General features: G+C 40.4%; 1 protein-coding gene across 11 annotated transcripts in view; it reads right to left on the bottom strand.

Annotated features, from left to right (window-relative positions):
- The window catches only part of PEX5L (peroxisomal biogenesis factor 5 like), a 320,579-nt gene that overhangs the window by 229,432 nt on the left and 70,756 nt on the right, over positions 1 to 20,391 (bottom strand). For 7 of the 11 annotated variants that reach the window (XM_038744150.1, XM_038744205.1, XM_038744180.1 and 4 more), the window contains exon 1: positions 11,611 to 12,474. The exons of 2 other annotated variants lie outside the window; for them this stretch is intronic. In XM_038744150.1, the coding sequence (XP_038600078.1) occupies positions 11,611 to 11,727 (117 nt within the window). In that variant the 5' untranslated portion in view covers positions 11,728 to 12,474. Of the gene's footprint in view, positions 1 to 11,610; positions 12,511 to 20,391 lie in introns of those variants that run through there. 2 more of the 11 variants (XM_038744164.1, XM_038744156.1) reach the window with 2 other exon arrangements.

Here is a 20,391-nt window from a genome sequence, read left to right as displayed (position 1 = left end):
AGGAAGGAGAGGAAACACACTAACAACCCAGACAATGCTGTGCAGCTCATCTGAAAACTGGGAGTCAGTTGCTGTGGAAAGACCAGCATGGAACTCTGCTTCAAGAAAGGGCTGGCTTTCTTTGAGCAAAACCTTCCCGTGGAAAGAGAAACCAGAAGGCAAAGACAACACACAACCAGATGCTGTTAACAGTAAGCATAAAAACAAAACAAGGGATAGTCTTTTAGGGTGCAAAACGTGGTTGAAACGGTGGGTCACACATTGGCTTTTTCAACCTGTCACCCATAGATTGATTTCACTATCAATTGTATCTTCTTCAAATGTATACTTAAGCAACTTCAAATATAATCTTTTAGCACCAGACATTCCACTGACTTTTACATTTAATCTAATAACAAAGTTCTTCCCAATATAACATTTGAGAGTATGCTCATAAAAAGGTAAGATGAATTAGATTCAGGTAGAATCCAACTATTTTCTCGGGCAGATTTCAGATTTTAATTGATACAGAATTAAAATAGTTTCATTATCTCTTCAAGCATGTACTTATTTTGTTTCTCTGTACAGTACTTTTTTCCCCATCTCAATCTCTGTTGAAGAAAATACCAATAAAGCAACGGATGTTGCAAGACATGAAAGTAAATTCCATTGCATAATGGGTTTTCCACTTCAAATACCTCAAGTCATTTGTTTCAGAAATTTTACATTATAAATATTTTAGGACTTATCCTCTTGAATGTGGAACAGAGAAACAGAGGGAAAACAATCTCTATTTTCAATGTCCACAGCCACGTAAGTAATAACAGCCAAGAAGGTATCAAGAAAAGCATAATAGGAATCATACTCTGGGCAAACCAAGCCATTTGTAATCCATGGAACTTTCTCCGTAGGAAACTCTTCAGAACCTGAATCACACTGCAGAGAAACAAAACTGGAGGAAGCAAAAGAAGAAAAGAAGCATTTTCCCCATATCCCCACTCTTCAAAAACCTAGAATGGTGTCCCATCACTCTCTACATCAAGTGAAAACTCCTGACCATTGACTTCAAACCACCTAATCAACTCTCTCCCACCTATTTATCTTCACTCCACTCCAGAATGCCTACTTCACTCCTACTCAGGCCAACGTTATCTTCTCTGTCTCTCACTGCTGACTTCTTCCTCACTCCCCATTTCTGTCTGAAAATCCCTTCTCCTTCACATTCATCAGATCACAAGTTTTCACCATCTTCAAGGCCTTTCTGAAATCAAATCTTCTCCTGGAGGCATTCCCCCAATTAACATGCCCCACCCTACTGAGAAGCAGCGTGTCTCAGCGGAAAGAGCCTGGGCTTTGGAGTCAGAGGTCATGGGTTCAAATCCCAGCTGATTTGAATCATTTTAATCACAGCTCCACTTGTCTGCTGTGTGACTTTGGGCAAGTCACTTAATTTCTCTGGGCCTTAGTTACCTTATCTGGAAAATGGGGATTAAAACTGTGAGCTCCCCATGGGACAACTTGATCACCTTGTAACCTCCCCAGCACTTAGAACAGTGCTTTGCACATAGTAACCGCTTAATAAATGTCATTATTATTATTATTATTACTGCCACTTTAGCACTTCCACATCACCTCAGCACTTGGTTCTCACCCTTTCTTTCCCTCCCTTGGCAATTGTGTATATACCTTTAATTTCTTGCTTCTCCCACACCTGCAATTTATTTTAGTATCTTAGGTTCCTTGCTAGAGTGTCAGCTTATTTAGGGCAAAGATCATGCCTATTAGCGCTATTATAGCCTTCCAAGCACTTATTATTACTACGAACAGGGCAAGCACTCAGTAAATACTACTGTGAGCCCCATGAGGGACAGGGATTTGATCCAAGCTCTTATCTTGTATCTTCCCCAGCGCTTAGTATAGTGCCTGTCACATAGTCCTTAACCAATAGCGTTAAAAAAACCAAAAAAAGACTGATCCAATCAACGGCATTTTAGACTGTGAGCCCGCTGTTGGGTAGGGACTGTCTCTATATGTTGCCAACTTGTACTTCCCAAGCACTTAGTACAGTGCTCTGCACACAGTAAGCACTCAGTAAATACAACTGATGATTTATTGAGGTCTTAGGGTGTTCAGAGCACTGAACTAGGTGCTTGGAATAGCACAACAGAGTCAGTAGACAGTCCTTGCCTATAAGGTTCTTACAGATTAGAATGATTGATTGATTTCATAGGTAAGAATTTCAGGAGGTAAGTCACCGCACTATATAGTGGAGGAAGGACTAAAGCCTGCTACTGACTTTTCCGCCTTTGATTCTTTCAGGATGTGTGAATCCAAAGAAGGGGGAAGCTTCTCCTTGTTACATAAAGGAGGAGGAACAAAATTGGCAGTTCACCACTCCACAGTGATTCACACAATTACCAGGCTTTCTGATCTTTCTGTCCACTTCATTTGTAAATGAAAGTTTGCCCGGAAATCGCTTTCCTCTCACTTTTGTTATTATTTTCCTCCAAGTTTCCTTTTATTTCTTTCCCTTTTTGGAGCATCTTCAGAAGCAACTTAAACTGGGTGGGGGATAGCAGCAAACGTCTAAATCAATACTATAAATATGGGATGGGGAAATACTGTCTTTTAAATAATAATAATGGCACTTATTAAGTGCTTACTATGTGCAAAGCACTGTTCTAAGTGCTGGAGAGGTTACAAGGTGATCAGGTTGTCCCATGGTGGGGCTCACAGTCTTAATCCCCATTTTACAGATGAGGTTACTGAGGCCCAGAGCAGTGAAATGACTTACCCAAAGTCACACAACTGACAATTGGCGGAGCCGGGATTTGAACCCATGACCTCTGACTCCAAAGCTCGTGCTCTTTCCACTGAGCCATGCTGCTTTAAATGCCATACACTAGCCAGTTTACACAAAAACTCATGGTAGTTGCTTTCACATCTCTTTTTCCTTCAAGTCTCCAGGTACTTTGGATTGAACTCTCATTTTAAAGATGTCCACTTAGTCCAGGATTCATTCATTTGTACTTATTGAGCGCTTACTGTGTGCACAGCAATGTACTAAGCGCTTGGGAAGTACAAGTTGGCAACATATAGAGACGGTCTCTACCCAACAGCGGGCTCACAGTCTAGGAGGATGTTAGGCAAATGACTCAAATAAAAAAAAACAACAACCAAAATATCTCAACCCACAGTGTACTTTCTTCCACTGTTTAATCAGTCTTTGCAGCATCAAGATGAGAGGTATGCAATGACAAGCATCAACAATTTGAGGGTTAGTTCCAGTGATGGAGGCTCAAATTCCACTTTTATTAAAAATCATTCTTGTGCAAAACCTGATTTCTTCTGAATTTTGTGAGTCTGTTTTAGCTTGCATGGATGACTTAGTTCAATGTGTTGCAATTAATTCTGTCACTGACTTTAATGTATGTGCCCAGGAGCAACAGGGAACAGGGCCAGGCACAAGTGTGGGAAATGAGACCCCAACACGGATGGGAGATGATAAGGTAAAAATGTCATCTTGAAAGAAAATCTTCAAAATGAAATAATGAGAAAGAAGAATAGCATGTAGTGGGTGAGCAAGAAATCTTTGTGAAGTCAAACAGACTAGCACCAAATATACACGAATAAATCAAGCATGCATGCATATTTACTATATTTACTAAACTTGTATTTGCTTACTGTGCGTAGAACCCTATAATGAGCACTTGGGAGAGTAAGATATAATAGAGTTGATAAGCAGGTTCCCTCCTCACATGTGAATACTATCATCTCTGTATTCAAGGAAAGTTGCAATAAGGAAGAAAGGTGATCTTCTCCCCTTGACCATCAAAGTGGGAAATTTTGCAAGGCTAAATAAAAATAATGAAAAGCAGATAGTGTCAAACACAAATGTGTTCTGATAATAATAATTATTATTATGGTACACATTAAACACTTACTATGTGCCAAACACTGATGTAAGTACTGGGGTAAAGACAAGTTAATCAGGTTGGACACAGTCCCTGCCCCACATGGGGCTCACACTCTGGCATCGTGGACAGAGCATAGACCTGAGAGTTAGGAGGCCGTGGGTTCTAATTCCCCCCGTGTTACCTCCTTCCCCTCCCCACAGCACCTGTATATGTGTATATATGTTTGTACGTATTTATTACTCTTTATTTATTTTATTTGTACATATTCTATTTATTTTATTTTGTTAATATGTTTTGTTTTGTTGTCTGTCTCCCCCCTTCTAGACTGTGAGCCCGCTGTTGGGTAGGGACCGTCTCTATATGTTGCCAACTTGTACTTCCCAAGCGCTTAGTACAGTGCTCTGCACACAGTAAGCGCTCAATAAATACGATTGAATGAATGAATGAATTCCATCTCCATCCCTTGTCTGCTGTGCGACTTTGGGCAAGTCACTTCACTTCTCTGTGCCTCAGTTACCTCATCTATAAAATGGATGTTGAGGCTCTGAGCCCCATGTGAGACAAGGACCGTGTCGCATGGCTCAGTGGAAAGAGCACGGGTTTGGGAGCCAGGGGTCATGGGTTCTAATCCCGACTTTGCCACTTGTCAGCTGTGTGACTTTGGGCAAGTCACTTCACTGGGCCTCAGTTACCTCATTTGTAAAATGGGGATTAAGGCTGAGCCCCACATGGGACAGCCTGATCACTTTGTATCACCCCCACCCCAGCACTTAGAACAGTGCTTGGCACATAGTAAGTACTCAACAAAGTGCTTAACAAATACCATTATTATTATTATTAATTGCTTGTATCTATCCTAGCGCTTAGTACAGTGCCTAGCACACAGTAAGCAATTAAATACCACAATTATTATTATTTTACAGATGTGGGCTATGTCTGACTTGCCAGAGGTCACAAAGCAGACATGTGGTGGAGGCAGGATTAGAACCCAGGTCCTTCTGACTCTTGGGTCTGTGCTATATCAACTATATGCTATATAAATTGCTATATGTTGCAAGGAAGTATCCACCAGACTGCATCAGCAACCCACTTGGACTCTTTTTCTCCTATCCACAGAACCCTGACAGAGCATGACCTGAGTTGCACTGTAAACTGCTCTCGATCATCTTTGGGCAGCGGTGAACTTTGGAAGTGATGGAGACACTGTATTCCATCATGTTTTTAATAAAATTACTGAAGGCAGCATCCTTCAGGCAGGACAACTCTGTTTATCCTACTTCAACTATTGCTTCAGCCTCCTCACTGACCTCCCTGCTTCCGATCTCTCCCCACTCCAGTCCTTATTTCACACTGCTGAACAGATCATTTTTCTGGATCACCCACCTCTGCATCAAACAGAAATCAATCAATTGTATTTATTGAGCTCTTACTGTATGCAGAGCATGGGACAAAACTCTTGGGAGAGTACAAAATAAGGGTTGCTACACAACTTCCTTGCCCCTAACTCCTTACCACAGGCTTAAAGCCCACTGTTGGGTAGGGACCGTCTCTATATGTTGTCAACTTGTACTTCCCAAGTGCTTAGTACAGTGCTCTGCACACAGTAAGTGCTCAATACAATTGAATGAAAGGCACTCGATCATCTCTCTACCTCACCTCACTGATCTCCTACTTCAAACCCATTCTGCACACTTTATTCATCTAACACCAATTTACTCACTGTACCTTGATCTCATCTAGGTGCATTCATTAATTCTTTCCATCGTATTTATTGAGCACTTACTGTGTGCAAAGCACTGTACTAAGTGCTTGGGAAAGTACAATGCAACAATAAACAGTGATATTCCTTGCCCACAACGAGCTCACAGTCTAGGTACAACAGTTAGGTTACCACCAAACCCTTATCCATGTCCTTCCTTTGGCTTGGCACTCCCTTCCTTTCATAACTGACAGACTCCCTACTCTCTTCTCATCATGCCTCCAAGAAGCCTTCCCTAATTAACCTCTCTTCATCCCCTCTCCCAATCCACCTTCCCCTCTGCAGCACCTATGCATTTTCATATTCAGCCCCCCCCCCAAGCTGCACAGCTACATATCCTGATACTCCGCTTCTTCCCCTATCTTCAATTTATTTTAATGTCTTTCTTCCCTCATTAGATTGTTAAGATCCTGGAGAGCAGGGACCACATCTACAAACTCTATCACATTGTATTCTCCAAAATGCTTAGTACAGTGCTCTTCACACTGTAACTGTTCAATAAATATCATTAACTGATTGATTAAAGGGATTTTCCTCATAGATTTTCTCTAGAGTGATAGTTCAAAAAATACTAGGATCATCTCACCTCCTCCTCCCCAATTGCCACTTCCTGAGAAGAATGAAGACCAGATATCTCCTTGCAGGGAATTACTGCAGCCCCTCATAGATAGTCTTCCCTCTCTTTCAAAATGACCTATTTAACTCATTTTTGCATCTTGGCAAATCGGTATGTTTCTAGAAGGAACAATTAAGGTAGGCCTTTTTAATTTTTTTAAAAGTGCACCCATTTCTCATTCCATGAATGCTGAGTAAATATTGTTTAATCAATCAGTGGTATTCATTGAACACTTACTGTGGGTAGAACACTGTAAAAGGACTTAGAGTACAATACAGGAGAGTTGGTAGAAATATTCCTTTCCCACAGTGAGTGATAAGGACACAGATTCCTAAACTATCAGATGGCCATGGTTTACAATTAGAACTACTGAGAGAAAAAAAAAGCATTGGTAGAGAAATGCCTATCAAGAGCTTCAGAAACTGGCAATGCATTGCATTTTTTCCCTTTTTCAAATCTGTTTTCAGACTTCTAGAAAACATCTGCTAAAATCCACTGGGCAAACTTGGACTGAAAATTGCTTCCTTTGTCCCTATCTCGCTCCATGGGCATAATTGAATATTAATTTGGAAACAAAGTTTTGAACCTTTACATCTGTAAACTACACCTCTAAATCCAGCTCTTATTTTTCTTAAACTGAAAGGGGGTTGGAAAATGGAAAATCTTACCATACTACTTCAGGATCATCCTGAAATGCAGTCATGTTTGTACAGGCAGGAGACTTTGGGTCAGATGATGGGGTCAATTGTATCCTCCTGCCCTTTTCTTGATTGGCTGGAGAGTTTTTTCAATTGACAAATACCACCTGGGAGGGGTGGTGACCCTCGTTACAGGACTAATGCTATGAGACTTTCAAAGTCTCACCTCTACATGTTTATGGTGCTCTCCCAACAAATATTGGTTCATCACTGAGGGTGACATTTCCCCTGTGCTAAAAGAAAATTTCCTAAAAACTACACCTTCCCCCCTTCAACTCTAGCTACTTATGATGAATTTCAGGAAATGTAGGTTTTCTGGAAACACTTCCCACACGTGTATTAGATAAATAATCTACTTTTACAATGGTATTTGTTAAGCACTCACTATGTTCCAGGTTCTGTACTAAGTTCTGGGGTAGATACAGCATAGGTTGGACAGTGCCTGGCCCGCATAGGGTTTACAGTTTCAATCCCACTTTTGAAGAAACAGCATGGCCTAGTGGAAAGAGCATGGGCCTGGGCATCAAAGGGCCTGGGTTCTAATCCTGACTCTGCCAGTTGTTGGCTATGTGACCTTGGGCAAGTCATTTAATTCCTCCTCAACTGTAAAATGAAGGATTAAATCCTACTCCCTCCTATTTAGACTGAGCCCCAGTGTACGCAGGGACTGTGTCCAACCTGATTACTTTGTATCTATCTACTCCAACACTTAGAACAGTGATTAACACATAGTGAACACTTAACTATAATAATAATAATAAAGATAATGGTGACATTTATAATTTTACAGGTGAAGTAAAATTATTACAGCTGGCACAGAGAAGTGAAGTGATGCTCTAGATTCATTCATTCATTCAATCGCATTTATTGAGCACTTACGGTGTGCAGAGCACTGTACTAAGCGCTTGGGAAGTACAAGTTGGCAACATATAGAGACAGTCCCTACCCAACAGTGGGCTCACAGTCTAGATCACACAGCAGCCAAGAGATGGAGTCAGAATTAGAACTCAGATCCTCTGACTCTTAGGCCCCTGCTTTTTCCACTAGACACCCAGCTTGTTTTAACCCAAGACACATTGCTTTTTTTTGACACGTTTTTCTATACATTTTTATTATAATGAAAGGTGAATTAGCATTTTGGGATCCAAATTTCTCAACCTCTCTTGTTTACATTTCACAAGCATGATGTCCTACAAACTGTATGATGTCATTAAGCAAAATGTGCTTCACTGATCATATACTTTGAGGACATAGATTGTAGTTGTCAGGGAATCATTTCAATATTCAAGTAGGACCTTAAATGAGCAGCTTGGTACTTATTCAGGATGAGTCATATTTTCCTTTTGTTCCCAAAGTGCATAACTCCCAAGGATATAATGTATGGGTGGAGAACATGCAGCTAATTCTAATGTATTATACTCTCCCAAGTGCTTAGTACAGTGTTAGGTACACAGTAAAGCACTCAATAAATACCACTGATTGATCGATTGATTTCAGTGACCTTCTAAGGAAGATCATATACATAAATAAGGAAAAATATATTTTCATAGGTAATTCAAACAGTGCACAGTCATCAACTACTTTTTAAATGTTTGGTATTCTCACCACAGTAAGCCTGGAGCATTTTTGTATGTATTTCAGAGATATTCTATTTAAAAAAATTAATTAAGAGTAAATTTGCTTTCTTGAAGCAAGTATTACCAGTTTCCAAAATTATAATCCCCCATAGAAATGTCAGAAAGAATCTTTTTTGTTGTTGTTGTTCTAGAAAAGGGGTAGTCAAATGGAACAAAATACTTCAGGATTCCTCTATGTTGCTTCTGTTATTTTGCTTTGTAAGCAAGTCAGTTTGCTCTCTGTGGGAAGCCTAAAATATGCAAATCAAATGACTGAAATAGTAGCAGCCTCTTTTAATAGCTTGCATAGTATTAATATTTTACTATATGCTCATAGTGAGACTTCATTGAATGGGTAACTGATTTTAGTGAAATTAGTATACTCTGCCCATCACAGATTTTATATTAGTTTACTTGGTTTCTCTGGATTCATTTGGCACCACTCAGTGAAGTAGTGAAGACATCCACAGAATAATCAGCTATATATCATCATGCTGTTTCTGAACATTTATAGAAGGGGACTGTGGGCATATAAAGTTTGCTATGTAAATAAACTATACAGAAGAACAATACAAATTTTATGATACATGCGACCAAGAGAAAGAACAACTATATATACTGAATGGGTTGATCTAAATTTTTCCTATTCCCCCATGAAGTAGTAGTAGTTGCCATCTTCATATAAGTAGTAGTGGTACTCATTGGATACCCACTAGGTTAAGCACATTGCACTATTTGGAAAAGTACACATTTCAACTACAACTTAGGCATACTTCTTGGAGAAGTTTTACAACTACAATACTACTCTGCATTACATTTGCCTTTCTTTGAATATCTGCTTGCAACATTAATCTCACATAAATGTCCCAATTATTCTAACCACCAGCAATTTGCTACTAAGCCAAACCTGCTTTGAAAACAAAGGTCAAAAATGAGTGAGAGCGAATTTTGGGTGTCCCTATGAAGTGCTAACAGGAAGAGACCAAAAGAAAGAGGGCAGCTATGGACTCTTGTAACTGGAAATTATGTTCATCACCTATGGATCCTGTTGAAGAAGAAAGAGACTTAGTATATTTTGAAACAGGAAAACTTACTGTTCACTTCTCAGACTATCTTAAACTGAAACAACACACATCCTAAGGATAAAAATCCTAGCTTTTGGAAGGGTTCCTTCATTTGTTCAGCCCCCCCTTTGTTTCTTATTAGCAGATTTAGAAAGGTTTTCCAAGGTTTCTGGAAAATAGCCCCAAGCTGAACTTGAAACTGAGCAAGATGGGCTCTGGGAGGAAAGTTACAGAAATACAAAGAGATAAAATCTCACATTTATGCTTTTCTCAGGCAAACAGACTTTAAAAAGGGAGGGATTCAGTCTGACTTTTAACATCAATTTTTTGGCAAACACAGATTGTTCTGCCTCAAGTTTAAAGGATTTTTATATAACTTCACATTTATAGGAAATATGACATTTGTTTAATCAAGACAATTAACTCCCATCGGCATGAACAGGAGAGGCAGAATTTATGCCCCAAAGTAATTACTCAGGTGTAATTAAAATGATAGCTAATAGACCAGCTAAGCAATCTAGCAAACCACCATCACTTGCCTCATCCATTAAGTTGACAATTTTTCAATAGGTAGTAAAAAGTCAGGACTAAATTTACATTTTTCCTCTCCCCCAAGAGCAAATTTGGAGGGTAGGGAGTTGTGTACAAAAGATAGTTGAGAATGCAGAGAAAGAGGCAAATTTGACCAATAAGCAAAGGAATGTTTCTATAGTTCAGGGGAATTGAAGGATCAGGGAGTGAAGAAAATAAATTAAAACATCTGACAATCGTAAATCAAAAGGACCTTGCTCCTGGGCTTCTCCAGTATTTCCAAAAAGATGACCTCAGGTACCTCAATACTTTGGGGTTTCAAAAATAAAGCCAAGGTCACTTGTCGCTTTGTCGGTTTCCTTTCTTTCCCCTCTTACTAATATCCACATAAACCATTTAATATTGGTCCAATTGGGAGCCACCAGCTCTATGACAATTGCTCCACCCTATAGGAGTTAGAATTTTTCTAGGCTGCATGTCAATCATTCCTATCTCTGTGTGTAAACTTCTTCATCTCTCCAGGTCCCTTTGGATTCTTTTCTTATTCTGCACTTGGATCATCATCAAATTCAGTATCACTTGCAAGTTCTACCAACATCCTGCTTATCTTGTTTTCTAGATCATTAACAAAGATGTTAAAAATCAGGGCTAATGACAATTTCCACAGACTCCTGCTGGATGCCGCGTACTACATGGTACGTTGCTATTTTTCACTCTCATTATTTATGGTCTGTTAACTAATTTTCATTTCATAGTAGGAGCTCTCAGGAAAAATAAAAAAAACAAAAAAACAAGTTAGATATTTGCCAAATCAGAAGTCCTGAGACACTTTACAAATTACTTTCCATATATTTAGAACAGTTCAAGTCAGTGTAACACATTTTAAAATTATTTAATGCTTTTATGGACTAAAATCACTTTGCGAATCCACTGTCACAAACTATATTTCAGATTTTTAAAAAAATGTTTGCTCCTATATTTTCTAAAAATTTCAGGATAAATGTACACATGGAATCTCAGGGTTTCCTTTAAAAGATTGACACACTACCTTTCTTTTTCTATTTTTGCTTGTCACAGAACATTGTCAGAGTTTTGATAACTCTGTTATCTGATACCCAGAGCCCATTGGAATGGGATTCATTCTATCTTAATCTACTTCAATATTTTATATGATCTTTTCACATCATACTAAATAGATAATGCTGGGAAAAAATCTCCATCGAAGAATACTCAAAGACCATCTTGCTTTGCAATCGGCAGATGGGATGGGCAGAGCACAACTGGGGCAATATAAGAAATCAATATAAGAAATCTTTTTATTTATAAGAATAAAAAAAAGAATAATTGTGCTAACAGTGAAAATCTGGACACTTCTCACATGTAACAAAATGGAGAGCAGCAATAAGAAATGTATTTAAGCGTTCACTTACCTGATTCTGATCAACAATTATATCGAGGTCTTCATCACTGCTTAGTTTCCCATATCCTTTTTCTGTACATTTCTTGTGAAAGAATAATTTTAAAAAGCAGTTCAATAGTTCAGTCATTTTGAATCATCATTGATCTAGTCTCTGTTCATTACTCACAGGCCTATTTCCCACCATTAATTATTCAGGGATAAGAGGTTTTTGTTATTTAGTCCTCATGTCTGGCTAAAATTCAATTTGTCTTTTGTTGATCTTGCATTTGTGTTCACCAGCACAAGTGCTATTCATTTTTCTTAAATTAGTGGTAAATAACAATTTCTCAGGTTTTTCACAGTCCTTTATTTTTCCTAATCTTAACTTTTCTCAGGATACTCTTATTGGCTTCCTTTCTCAATTCCCGGCAGATCCTGTTTTATTCTGAAATAGCTGAGCAGTCCCTTGTGAACTCGTAACGGACACTCATTCTTTGCATTTTCTTTCAGTCATGCAGTTCAGTTAGATAGTAATGTTTAGGCAGCGAATAGTTAATGTTTTATTTCTACCCCCTTGAGTTTCAGAGTTATCAGAACTATTACCCTGCCCAAAGCATATAACTTTCCATTTTCAATATTTTTTTGAACAAATAGGCTAATAAATACCATCAGAGAAAGAAAGATCTATGAACTGCAATTCCAAGATAACATCAGTGAGGTAAATAAGTTTTCAAAATGGAAGTAGGCAGTTTTCCAAAGCAAATTTCCCCCTAATTGGCATTTTACTCTTGACACTCCTTCCGAATCCTACCCATCTTTTCTTCCGACCCATGTGTCTCCATTATAACTTTCTAAAATAAGAAAAGAAAAAAAATGGGTCATCCTAGTTAACCACTTTTTTGCTGCCTCAGATAAGAAATATAGGCCAAGCCCTTCTATCCTATATGCCCACCAGAACTGCTGACTAGGAGTAATGTGCGTTTGGAATTCCGATCGTTGAACAAAAGAAAGCTGCTTCAACAGCTGACAATGCCTGCTGTTTAGGGCGGAGAAAGACACACAAAAATATCATTCAACAGCTTCTGTGTGTACCAGAGAAGCAGCATGGCTCAGTGGAAAGAGCACGGGCTTTGGAGTCAGAGGTCGTGGGTTCAAATCCCAGCTTCACCATGTGTCAGCTGTGTGACTTTGGGCAAGCCACTTAACTTCTCTGGGCCTCAGTTACCTCATCTGTAAAATGGGGATTAAGACTGTGACCCTCCCGAGGGACAACCTGATCACCTTGTAACCTCCCCAGCACTTAGAACAGTGCTTTGCACATAGAAAGCGCTTAATAAATGCCATTATTATTTTTATTACCAATATTGGTGGTAGGGTTATTAAAAACATAAGTTGAGTGCTACATGTTTTCAAATATTAATTTTTGCACTTGCTGCTCTTAGGCACAATATCATCTTGGCCATTGGGAAACAAAAGCCTTTTTTAATGGACTGAAGTTTAATATGTACATATATACAAGTATATGTTTTAAAACAGATTTAGCACAGCTCCCTAAATATTATTGTCTCCATTTGCCTAGAACCTAAAGTACACAGCTATGCCTGCTGAGACTGCGCTCAATAAGTAGAAGATGATTACGATGGTATCTCTTCCTCAGCAGAGACTTCAGAATTCTTGGAATGCAAGTTCCAGCCCTATTTTACCTGGTTCCGCCATCGACGTTTGCACACCAATAATCACTGCTGATTAGTTACCCTGAGAATTGTGAAGAGTTGGGCAAAAGCCATCTTTAGATAGGTTATCGCATGATGGAATTTTTATTGCCAGATGAAAAAGCCAGAGTTGAGGGCCTCAAAGAGAACCACACTTCCAAAGCACATTATCTACATTGCAGATCGCATGACTGAAATGGCTAGTGAAGCGAGGAATGGGACAAGAGATTGAGTTTATGAAACTATTGGGAACCATTAGGAGAAGGCTGGTACCTATCAATAGCTCCCTGTCAGGAACCCTCCTGTCCACATGTTCATGTTCACCTGTCCACATGTTTTGTTTTGTTGTCTGTCTCCCCCTTCTAGACTGTGAGCCCGTTGTTGGGTAGGGACCGTTTCTATATGTTACCAACCTGTACTTCCCAAGCATTTAGTACAGTGCTCTGCACACAGTAAGTGCTCAATAAATACGATTGAATGAATGAATGAATGAATGAACACTCTCCCCAGCAAAAAATTGTCCTGGAATATTTTGGTAAGTGACAGAGTCTCCAGGAAGGATAACGTTTAGGCATTACATCTTCCTAGCTGTAATTTATCCCAGTCTCTGTCTCCCCATCAAGGATTGTACACTCCTTGAGGGCAGTTAACTACTAATTCTATGGTAGTCTCCCAAGCACTTAAAGTGCTCTGCTTATAGTGAGTACTCGATATATTTACTACAGAATGATAATAATAATAATGGTATTTGTTAAGCGCTTACAATGTGCCAAGCACAGAAGATTGTGGTGGCTTCAGATGGAATCAATTAAAGGGAAGTACACTGGTTAGATAAGGTCCTTTATTCATGAAGTGTACAGATTGTTCTTTGGGGTTTTTTCTAGCTTTTATGACCAGTGTGATTTGGCTGGGGATTAAGGGACTTTTCTAGAAAGAAACATCAATGTTCCGTTCTTAAAAGACTGCTTGAGATTTTTCTACCTGTGGCTACAGACGCACTATAGCTGGCCTGCATGGTGGAATGAGAAGTATGTGTCTCAAAGAGAAATTCCTTGTATTAAAAACTCCTATTACCTGAACTCCTGTTACCTGATAGTCCTCCACAGGAGCAGGTGGGTGGGAGAGGGAATCCAATAATGGTCCTGGGAGTCAGAAGGACCTGGGTCCTAATCTCAGCTCTGCCACATTCCTGTTGTATGACTTTGAGTAAATCACTTCACTTCTCTGTGCCTCAGGCCCTTCATCTGTTAAACACAAATTGAGCCCCATATGGGACAGGAACTGTGTCCAACTTGATTAGCTTTTATCTATCCCCAGTGCTTAGAACAGTGCTTAGTATGGAGCTAGCATTTCACAAATGCCTTTATTTAAAAAAAATGAGTGCCTACTTTAGATCTAGATCTGAATTCTAGGGGAGGAATATTATAAGAACTAGAATGGGTTTTAGAAGGGTTTAGATGGACATTCCCATTGACCCTACCAATAAATAGACAGGGTGGATGTCTTCTGGATTAGTCAGGAATGACCTGGTGAGTTTGGTCTGAGACATACTTTGACTGAGCAGGAAAGAGTCTTCAATATTGCTGCTTGGGGATAGAATTTAGGTCCACATTCAAATTAACCTGGGTACTTCACCAAAGATGCTACTGAGGCTAAGAAGAGCAGCATGGCATAGTAGAGGAGCAGTATGGCATGGAGGAGCAGTATGGTATAGAGAAGCAGCGTAGCTCAGAGGAAAGAGTGCGGGCTTGGAAATCATAGGTTATGGATTCTAATTCTGGCTCCGCCACTTGTCAGCTGTGTGACTTTGGGCAAGTCACTTAACTTCTCTGGGCTTCAGTTCCCTCATCTGAAAATTGGGGATTAAGACTGTGAGCCCCATGTGAGACAAGCTGATTACCTTATATCCCCCCAGCGTTTAGAACAGCGCTTGGCACATAGCGCTTAACAAATGTCATTATTATTATTATGGCATAATGGATAGAGCCCGGGCCTGAGAAGGTCATGAAGGTCAGAAGGTCAGAAGGTCATGAGTTCTAATCCCTGCTCTGCCACTTGTCTTCTGTGTGGCCTTGGGCAAGTCACTTCACTTCTCTGTGCCTCAGTTACCTCATCTGTAAAATGGGGATTGAGACTGTGAGCCCCATGTGGGGCAGGGACTGTGTCCTACAGGATTTGCTTGTATCTGCCCCAGCTCTTAGTACAGTGTCTGGCTCTTATAGTAAGTGCTTCATAAATACCAGAATTATTATTATTAATAAAATAGGAAAAAGAGGAGTTCTGGGAGATGGCTATAGGCTGAATTTACATCACTTAAAGGGAGATCTCAAAGTGTGACTCGACATCCCTAATGGTCACATCACAGTAAACTATAGCATCACTCTCCTTACTCATCTCTCTGCCTCTCCCTTGTGCCCATTCCAAGAAAATACGACATGCTAGTGCATGGATCATCTTCTTGTTGCGTCCCTCAACATACATCTCTCAACTCCTCCAAATCCTTCACTTGCTAACCCGAGCCCTCCACATCTAGAAGAAAATCCTCATGCTCAGCTTCAGGAGTCTCCCCCAAGTCCATCATACATGTCTGATCTTGCTCACCTGCTACTCCCTAGCTTGCTTTCTTCACTCCTCTCCAACAAATCTTCTACTGTACCTCACTCTCTCTTCTCTCCCACCACCATTCTCTTGCCCCAGCTGTCTTCCTGGCCTGAAATCCCTTTCACTCCCAAATCTGACAGAGAGACCATAGCTCTTTCCATATTTCAAATCTTCTTGAAATTCTATGTGTTCTTTCCATTAGGTCCCACTGCATCTCTAAACAAGAAAAAAAAGAAACCAGTCCTAAACAACAGAGTAGAGGATTATAGGGTTCATACCTCCCTCCTCTCCGCTCTAACCTTTGCACACATTCTGAGGTAATCAAGCTACTTGCAAAAGGTAGGCCACTGACTCACGACATGAACAGCAAATTTCAGGTCCTATAGCTTTTTTGCCTGGCCGTTGGAAAACCAGGCATCCTGAAGGGAAAAAAGTCACTGTTGCAACTCATCATGTACATAGAAGTTAGCAAAGGCTGTAATTTTAAAAAAGAGTTCACTGGGGGGGGGGAATTTTAAGGTTGTTTTTCTTTCCAACTGTGAGCACACTAAGATAAAACAAATTAACTATAGGGTTTATTTTGCTTTGTCTTGCCCACAGGCACAGGTATTAATAATTATAGTATTTATCAAGTGCTTACTAGGGCCAAAACATAGTTCTAAGTCCTGGGATAATACAAGATAATTAGGAACTCAGCTCCTCTGAGGCTACCAAAACCTCTAAATCCAGGAGGGATGTGAAAGATGAGGAAAGTCATAAGCAAGGTACGCAAGCATTTGGAGCCCTTTCACAAAAGCTCTCTGCAGCTATTCCAATCAACACAAGCTCTGAGGGTTCTGAGGCAACCTGCCAGTCTCGGTCTCAATGCCCGGGATGCAAATAAAGAAGGAGATCCTTTTTCCTCATAAAATCCAAGGGATTCAGCCACACTGCAGAAACTCAGTCTATGTGTCACATTCCTGAACACAGTTCTGTCTGTGATATTTATAACCTTGTCATATGCTTCATGCTTAGTGAGAAACATGTTTTTTTTTCTATTATTCTGGTTGACTTTCTGCAAGCCCAGGGAGCAGCATTGAGATCTCTATGAAAAGACCCTTGACACAGTGCATTAGCTAGTAAATCTGACTTTCCCGAGATATTCATCAGGAGTCTGAGACTGCTCCAAGGTGGAATGGTTAGCTAGTTCGTTCATTCATTCATTCCTTCATTCCTTCCTTCTTGGATTCATATTCGTTCATTCATTCATTTATTCATATTTATTCACTCATTCAATCATATTTATTCATTCCTTTGTTCATTCAATTGTATTTATTGAGCGCTTACTGTGTGCACAGCACTGTACTAAGCACTACGAAGTATACAACAAGAAACATTCCCTCCCCACAAGGAGCTTACAGTCTACAGGGGGAGACAGAGATTAATACCAAATAAATTAAAATAATAAATTAAATAAAAAAGTACTGTTCCATTTATTGTAGGCAGCCTTTGGAAACCCAAAGCAAAAAGGGCAGAAAAAGCATTTTTAAGGACGTAATAAAACAAAGCCTCAATCCATGCTAAATCCAACCAATTGATAGCTTTTACTGAGCTTAATACTGTGCGTAGAGTAGCAGCAACACTACTAAGCACTTGGGAGAGTTCGGTAGAGTAAGCAGAAAGAATCTCGGCCCTCAAGGAAGTTGTAACCTAGTGAGGAAATTGAAAACTAGGAGTCAATTGCTGAGGATAGACCATTACGGAATCAAGAAAGAAATGGCTCATTTTGAGCAAAAGCTTTGAAGAATTAAGTTACCAGAAGGCAAAAGGAAAACAACACGTCCTAGCTGAAACTAGATGGGACCAGGAGATGAGGTGGCTTTGGAGAAGAAGGGGCACTAACATACCTGCCCAACCAATACTGGAAGGGCACAGAAGGAGGAGAGGATCATTAGCCCAAGACACTGGCAATCAGTCAAGTTGAGGGAGGATGCACCTAAGTGGGTAGATTGTAATGGTCGATGTGACTCTCTTTGGCTGAAATTGTCCTCAACTGAGATCATCCACCGGTCATAACTGATGTGGGTCTTTCCTTGATATGTTGGTAATCAAGCTGCAATTTGCTGTTTCTGAGTACCTCCTCACTGCAGTTTCATAATGAGGCTGCATTGTGAAACTCCTTAACCTCTTTATTTTCCTTATTCCTCCTGTGCTTAAGCTGCTGCTTGCCACTCCCACGCATCTCCTTGGTGTGGCTTTGTGGCATCAGCCCCTTGGGAAATCCCCTCCAGGGACTAATTCCTATTACGAGATATGCAAACATTATGACTGAAAACAATTTGCAGAGTCACCAAGCTGATATGGACTGATAATGTCTAACTGATAAAACTAAAGCAATATGTTTGTCTTTTTTTCCTGAAACAGATACTTTATTTCTAAGTATGCAATTGCTTTATGGCAGCATACAAGTAGGGACAGTTGTGTGCCTCCTAGTCCTTCCAAAATGGCCACCGTTTGCCATTCCAAGATGGCATAAATAACAGACCTTATCAAGAGGCTCTCCACACATGCAAAGAATTTCCCTCAACATTCCTGTCCCAAAACCACTGAAGCAGTGAGGCCTAGTGAGTCAGAAGGACCTGGGTTCTAATTCCGACTCTGTCAGTTGTCTGCTGTTTGACTTTGGGTAAGTCACTTCACTTCTCTGTGCCTCAGTTACCTCATCTATAAAATGGGGATTAAGACTGTGAGCTCCATATTGGACAGGGACTGTGTCTAACCTGATTACCCTGTATTTACCCCAGAGCTTAGAAAACTGTCTGGCATATAGTAAGTGCTTAATAGTAAGCACTTATAGTAACTGCTTTCAGAAGAGACCAGACCCCAGAGTCCCAGTGGTGACCAGGGACTGAGAGGTCTGGGCGAACTAACCAGGGCCCAGAGAGAGTGTGCCAACACATCCCCTCTCCTTTAGGGAGCTCATCCACTTACATGGCTTTCGCTTCCCACCTCTGGGTGGATCACTCCCAAATTAATCCTCTCTAACCTTAATAATAATAATAATAATAATAATAATGGCATTTATTGAGTGCTTACTATGTGCAAAGCACTGTTCTAAGTGCTGGGGAGAACCTTGACCTCTCATCTAGTCAGTACCTCAAGAGATGTTCTGCCTTCTTTCAAAATCTACCCCTTCCACCTGCACATCCAATCACATCCCTTTTCACCCTATCAAAACACTTGCCTTCTCCCTTCTTTTGTTCCTTACCCCCATCTTCAACTGTTCACTCTCCAATGGCTTCTTCTCCACTGCTTTCAAACATGCTTATGTCTCCCCATCCTAAAAAAAACCTCCCTCGACCCTAACAGTGGCTCCCTCCACTATTGTCCATCTCCCTCCTAACATTCCTCTCCAAATTCCCGGAGTGAGTTGTCTATACCCTCTTCTCAAGTTCTCCTTGATCCCCTCCAATGTGGCTTCCGTCCCCTTCACTCCACAGAAACCACTCTCTTGAAAGTCACAAGTGATCTTCTTCTTGCTAAATCCAATGGCCTCTCCTGTATCCTAATCCACCCTGACATCTCAGCTGCCTTCGTTACTGTCGACCAGCCCCTTCTCCTGGAAACTTTACCCCACCTCAGTTTCACAGTGTCCTCTCCTGGTTCTCCTCCTATCTCTTGGGCCACTCATTCTCAGTCTCTTTCATGGGTTCTTTCTCTGCCGCCCATCCCCTAACTGTGGCAATCCCTCATAGTTCAGTTCTGGGTCTCCTTCTATTCTCCATTTACACACACTCCCTTGGATAACTCAGTCACTCCAGTTACTTCAACTACCACCTCTAATGCAGATGATTCCCAAATCTACATCTCTAGCCCTGATCTCTCTCCCTCTTTGTATTTCCTCCTGCCTTCAAGGCATCGCTATTTGGATGTCCCGCTGACATCTCTAACTTAACATGTCCAAAACAGAACTCGTTATCTTCCTACCCAAACCCTGAACTCTCTATGATTTTCTTGTCATTGTACTTCCTGTCTCATGAGCCCATTGCCTCAGTATTATTCTTGACTCATCACTTTTATTCAACTCACATATTCAATCTATAACAAAATCCCAGTGGTTCAACCTTCACATCACTAAAATCTGCCCTTTCATTCATTCATTCATTCAATCGTATTTATTGAGCACTTACTGTGTGCAGAGCACTGTACTCTTTCCTCTCTATTCAAACTGCTACCATGCCAATCCAAGTTCTTATGCTATCCCACCTTGACTATTGTATCTGCCTCCTCTCTGACTTCTCTTCCTTACGTCTCTCCAAACTGCAGTCAATATTTCACTCTGTTGCCCAGATCAACATCATTTAAAATGAATTCTATTTAACCATACTCGTACATGCTGCTTAGAGAAGCAGCATGGCTCAGTGGAAAGAGCATGGGCTTTAGAGTCAGAGGTCATGGGTTCGAATCCCGGCTCCACCACAGGCTTGCTGTGTAATCTTGGGCAATTCACTTAAATTCTC

The sequence above is a fragment of the Tachyglossus aculeatus genome, chromosome 1, assembly GCF_015852505.1.
Source record: "Tachyglossus aculeatus isolate mTacAcu1 chromosome 1, mTacAcu1.pri, whole genome shotgun sequence".
Classification (NCBI taxonomy): domain Eukaryota; kingdom Metazoa; phylum Chordata; class Mammalia; order Monotremata; family Tachyglossidae; genus Tachyglossus; species Tachyglossus aculeatus.
Note: the sequence above shows the minus strand (reverse complement) of the source record. Positions and strands in the feature narration are given on the sequence as shown.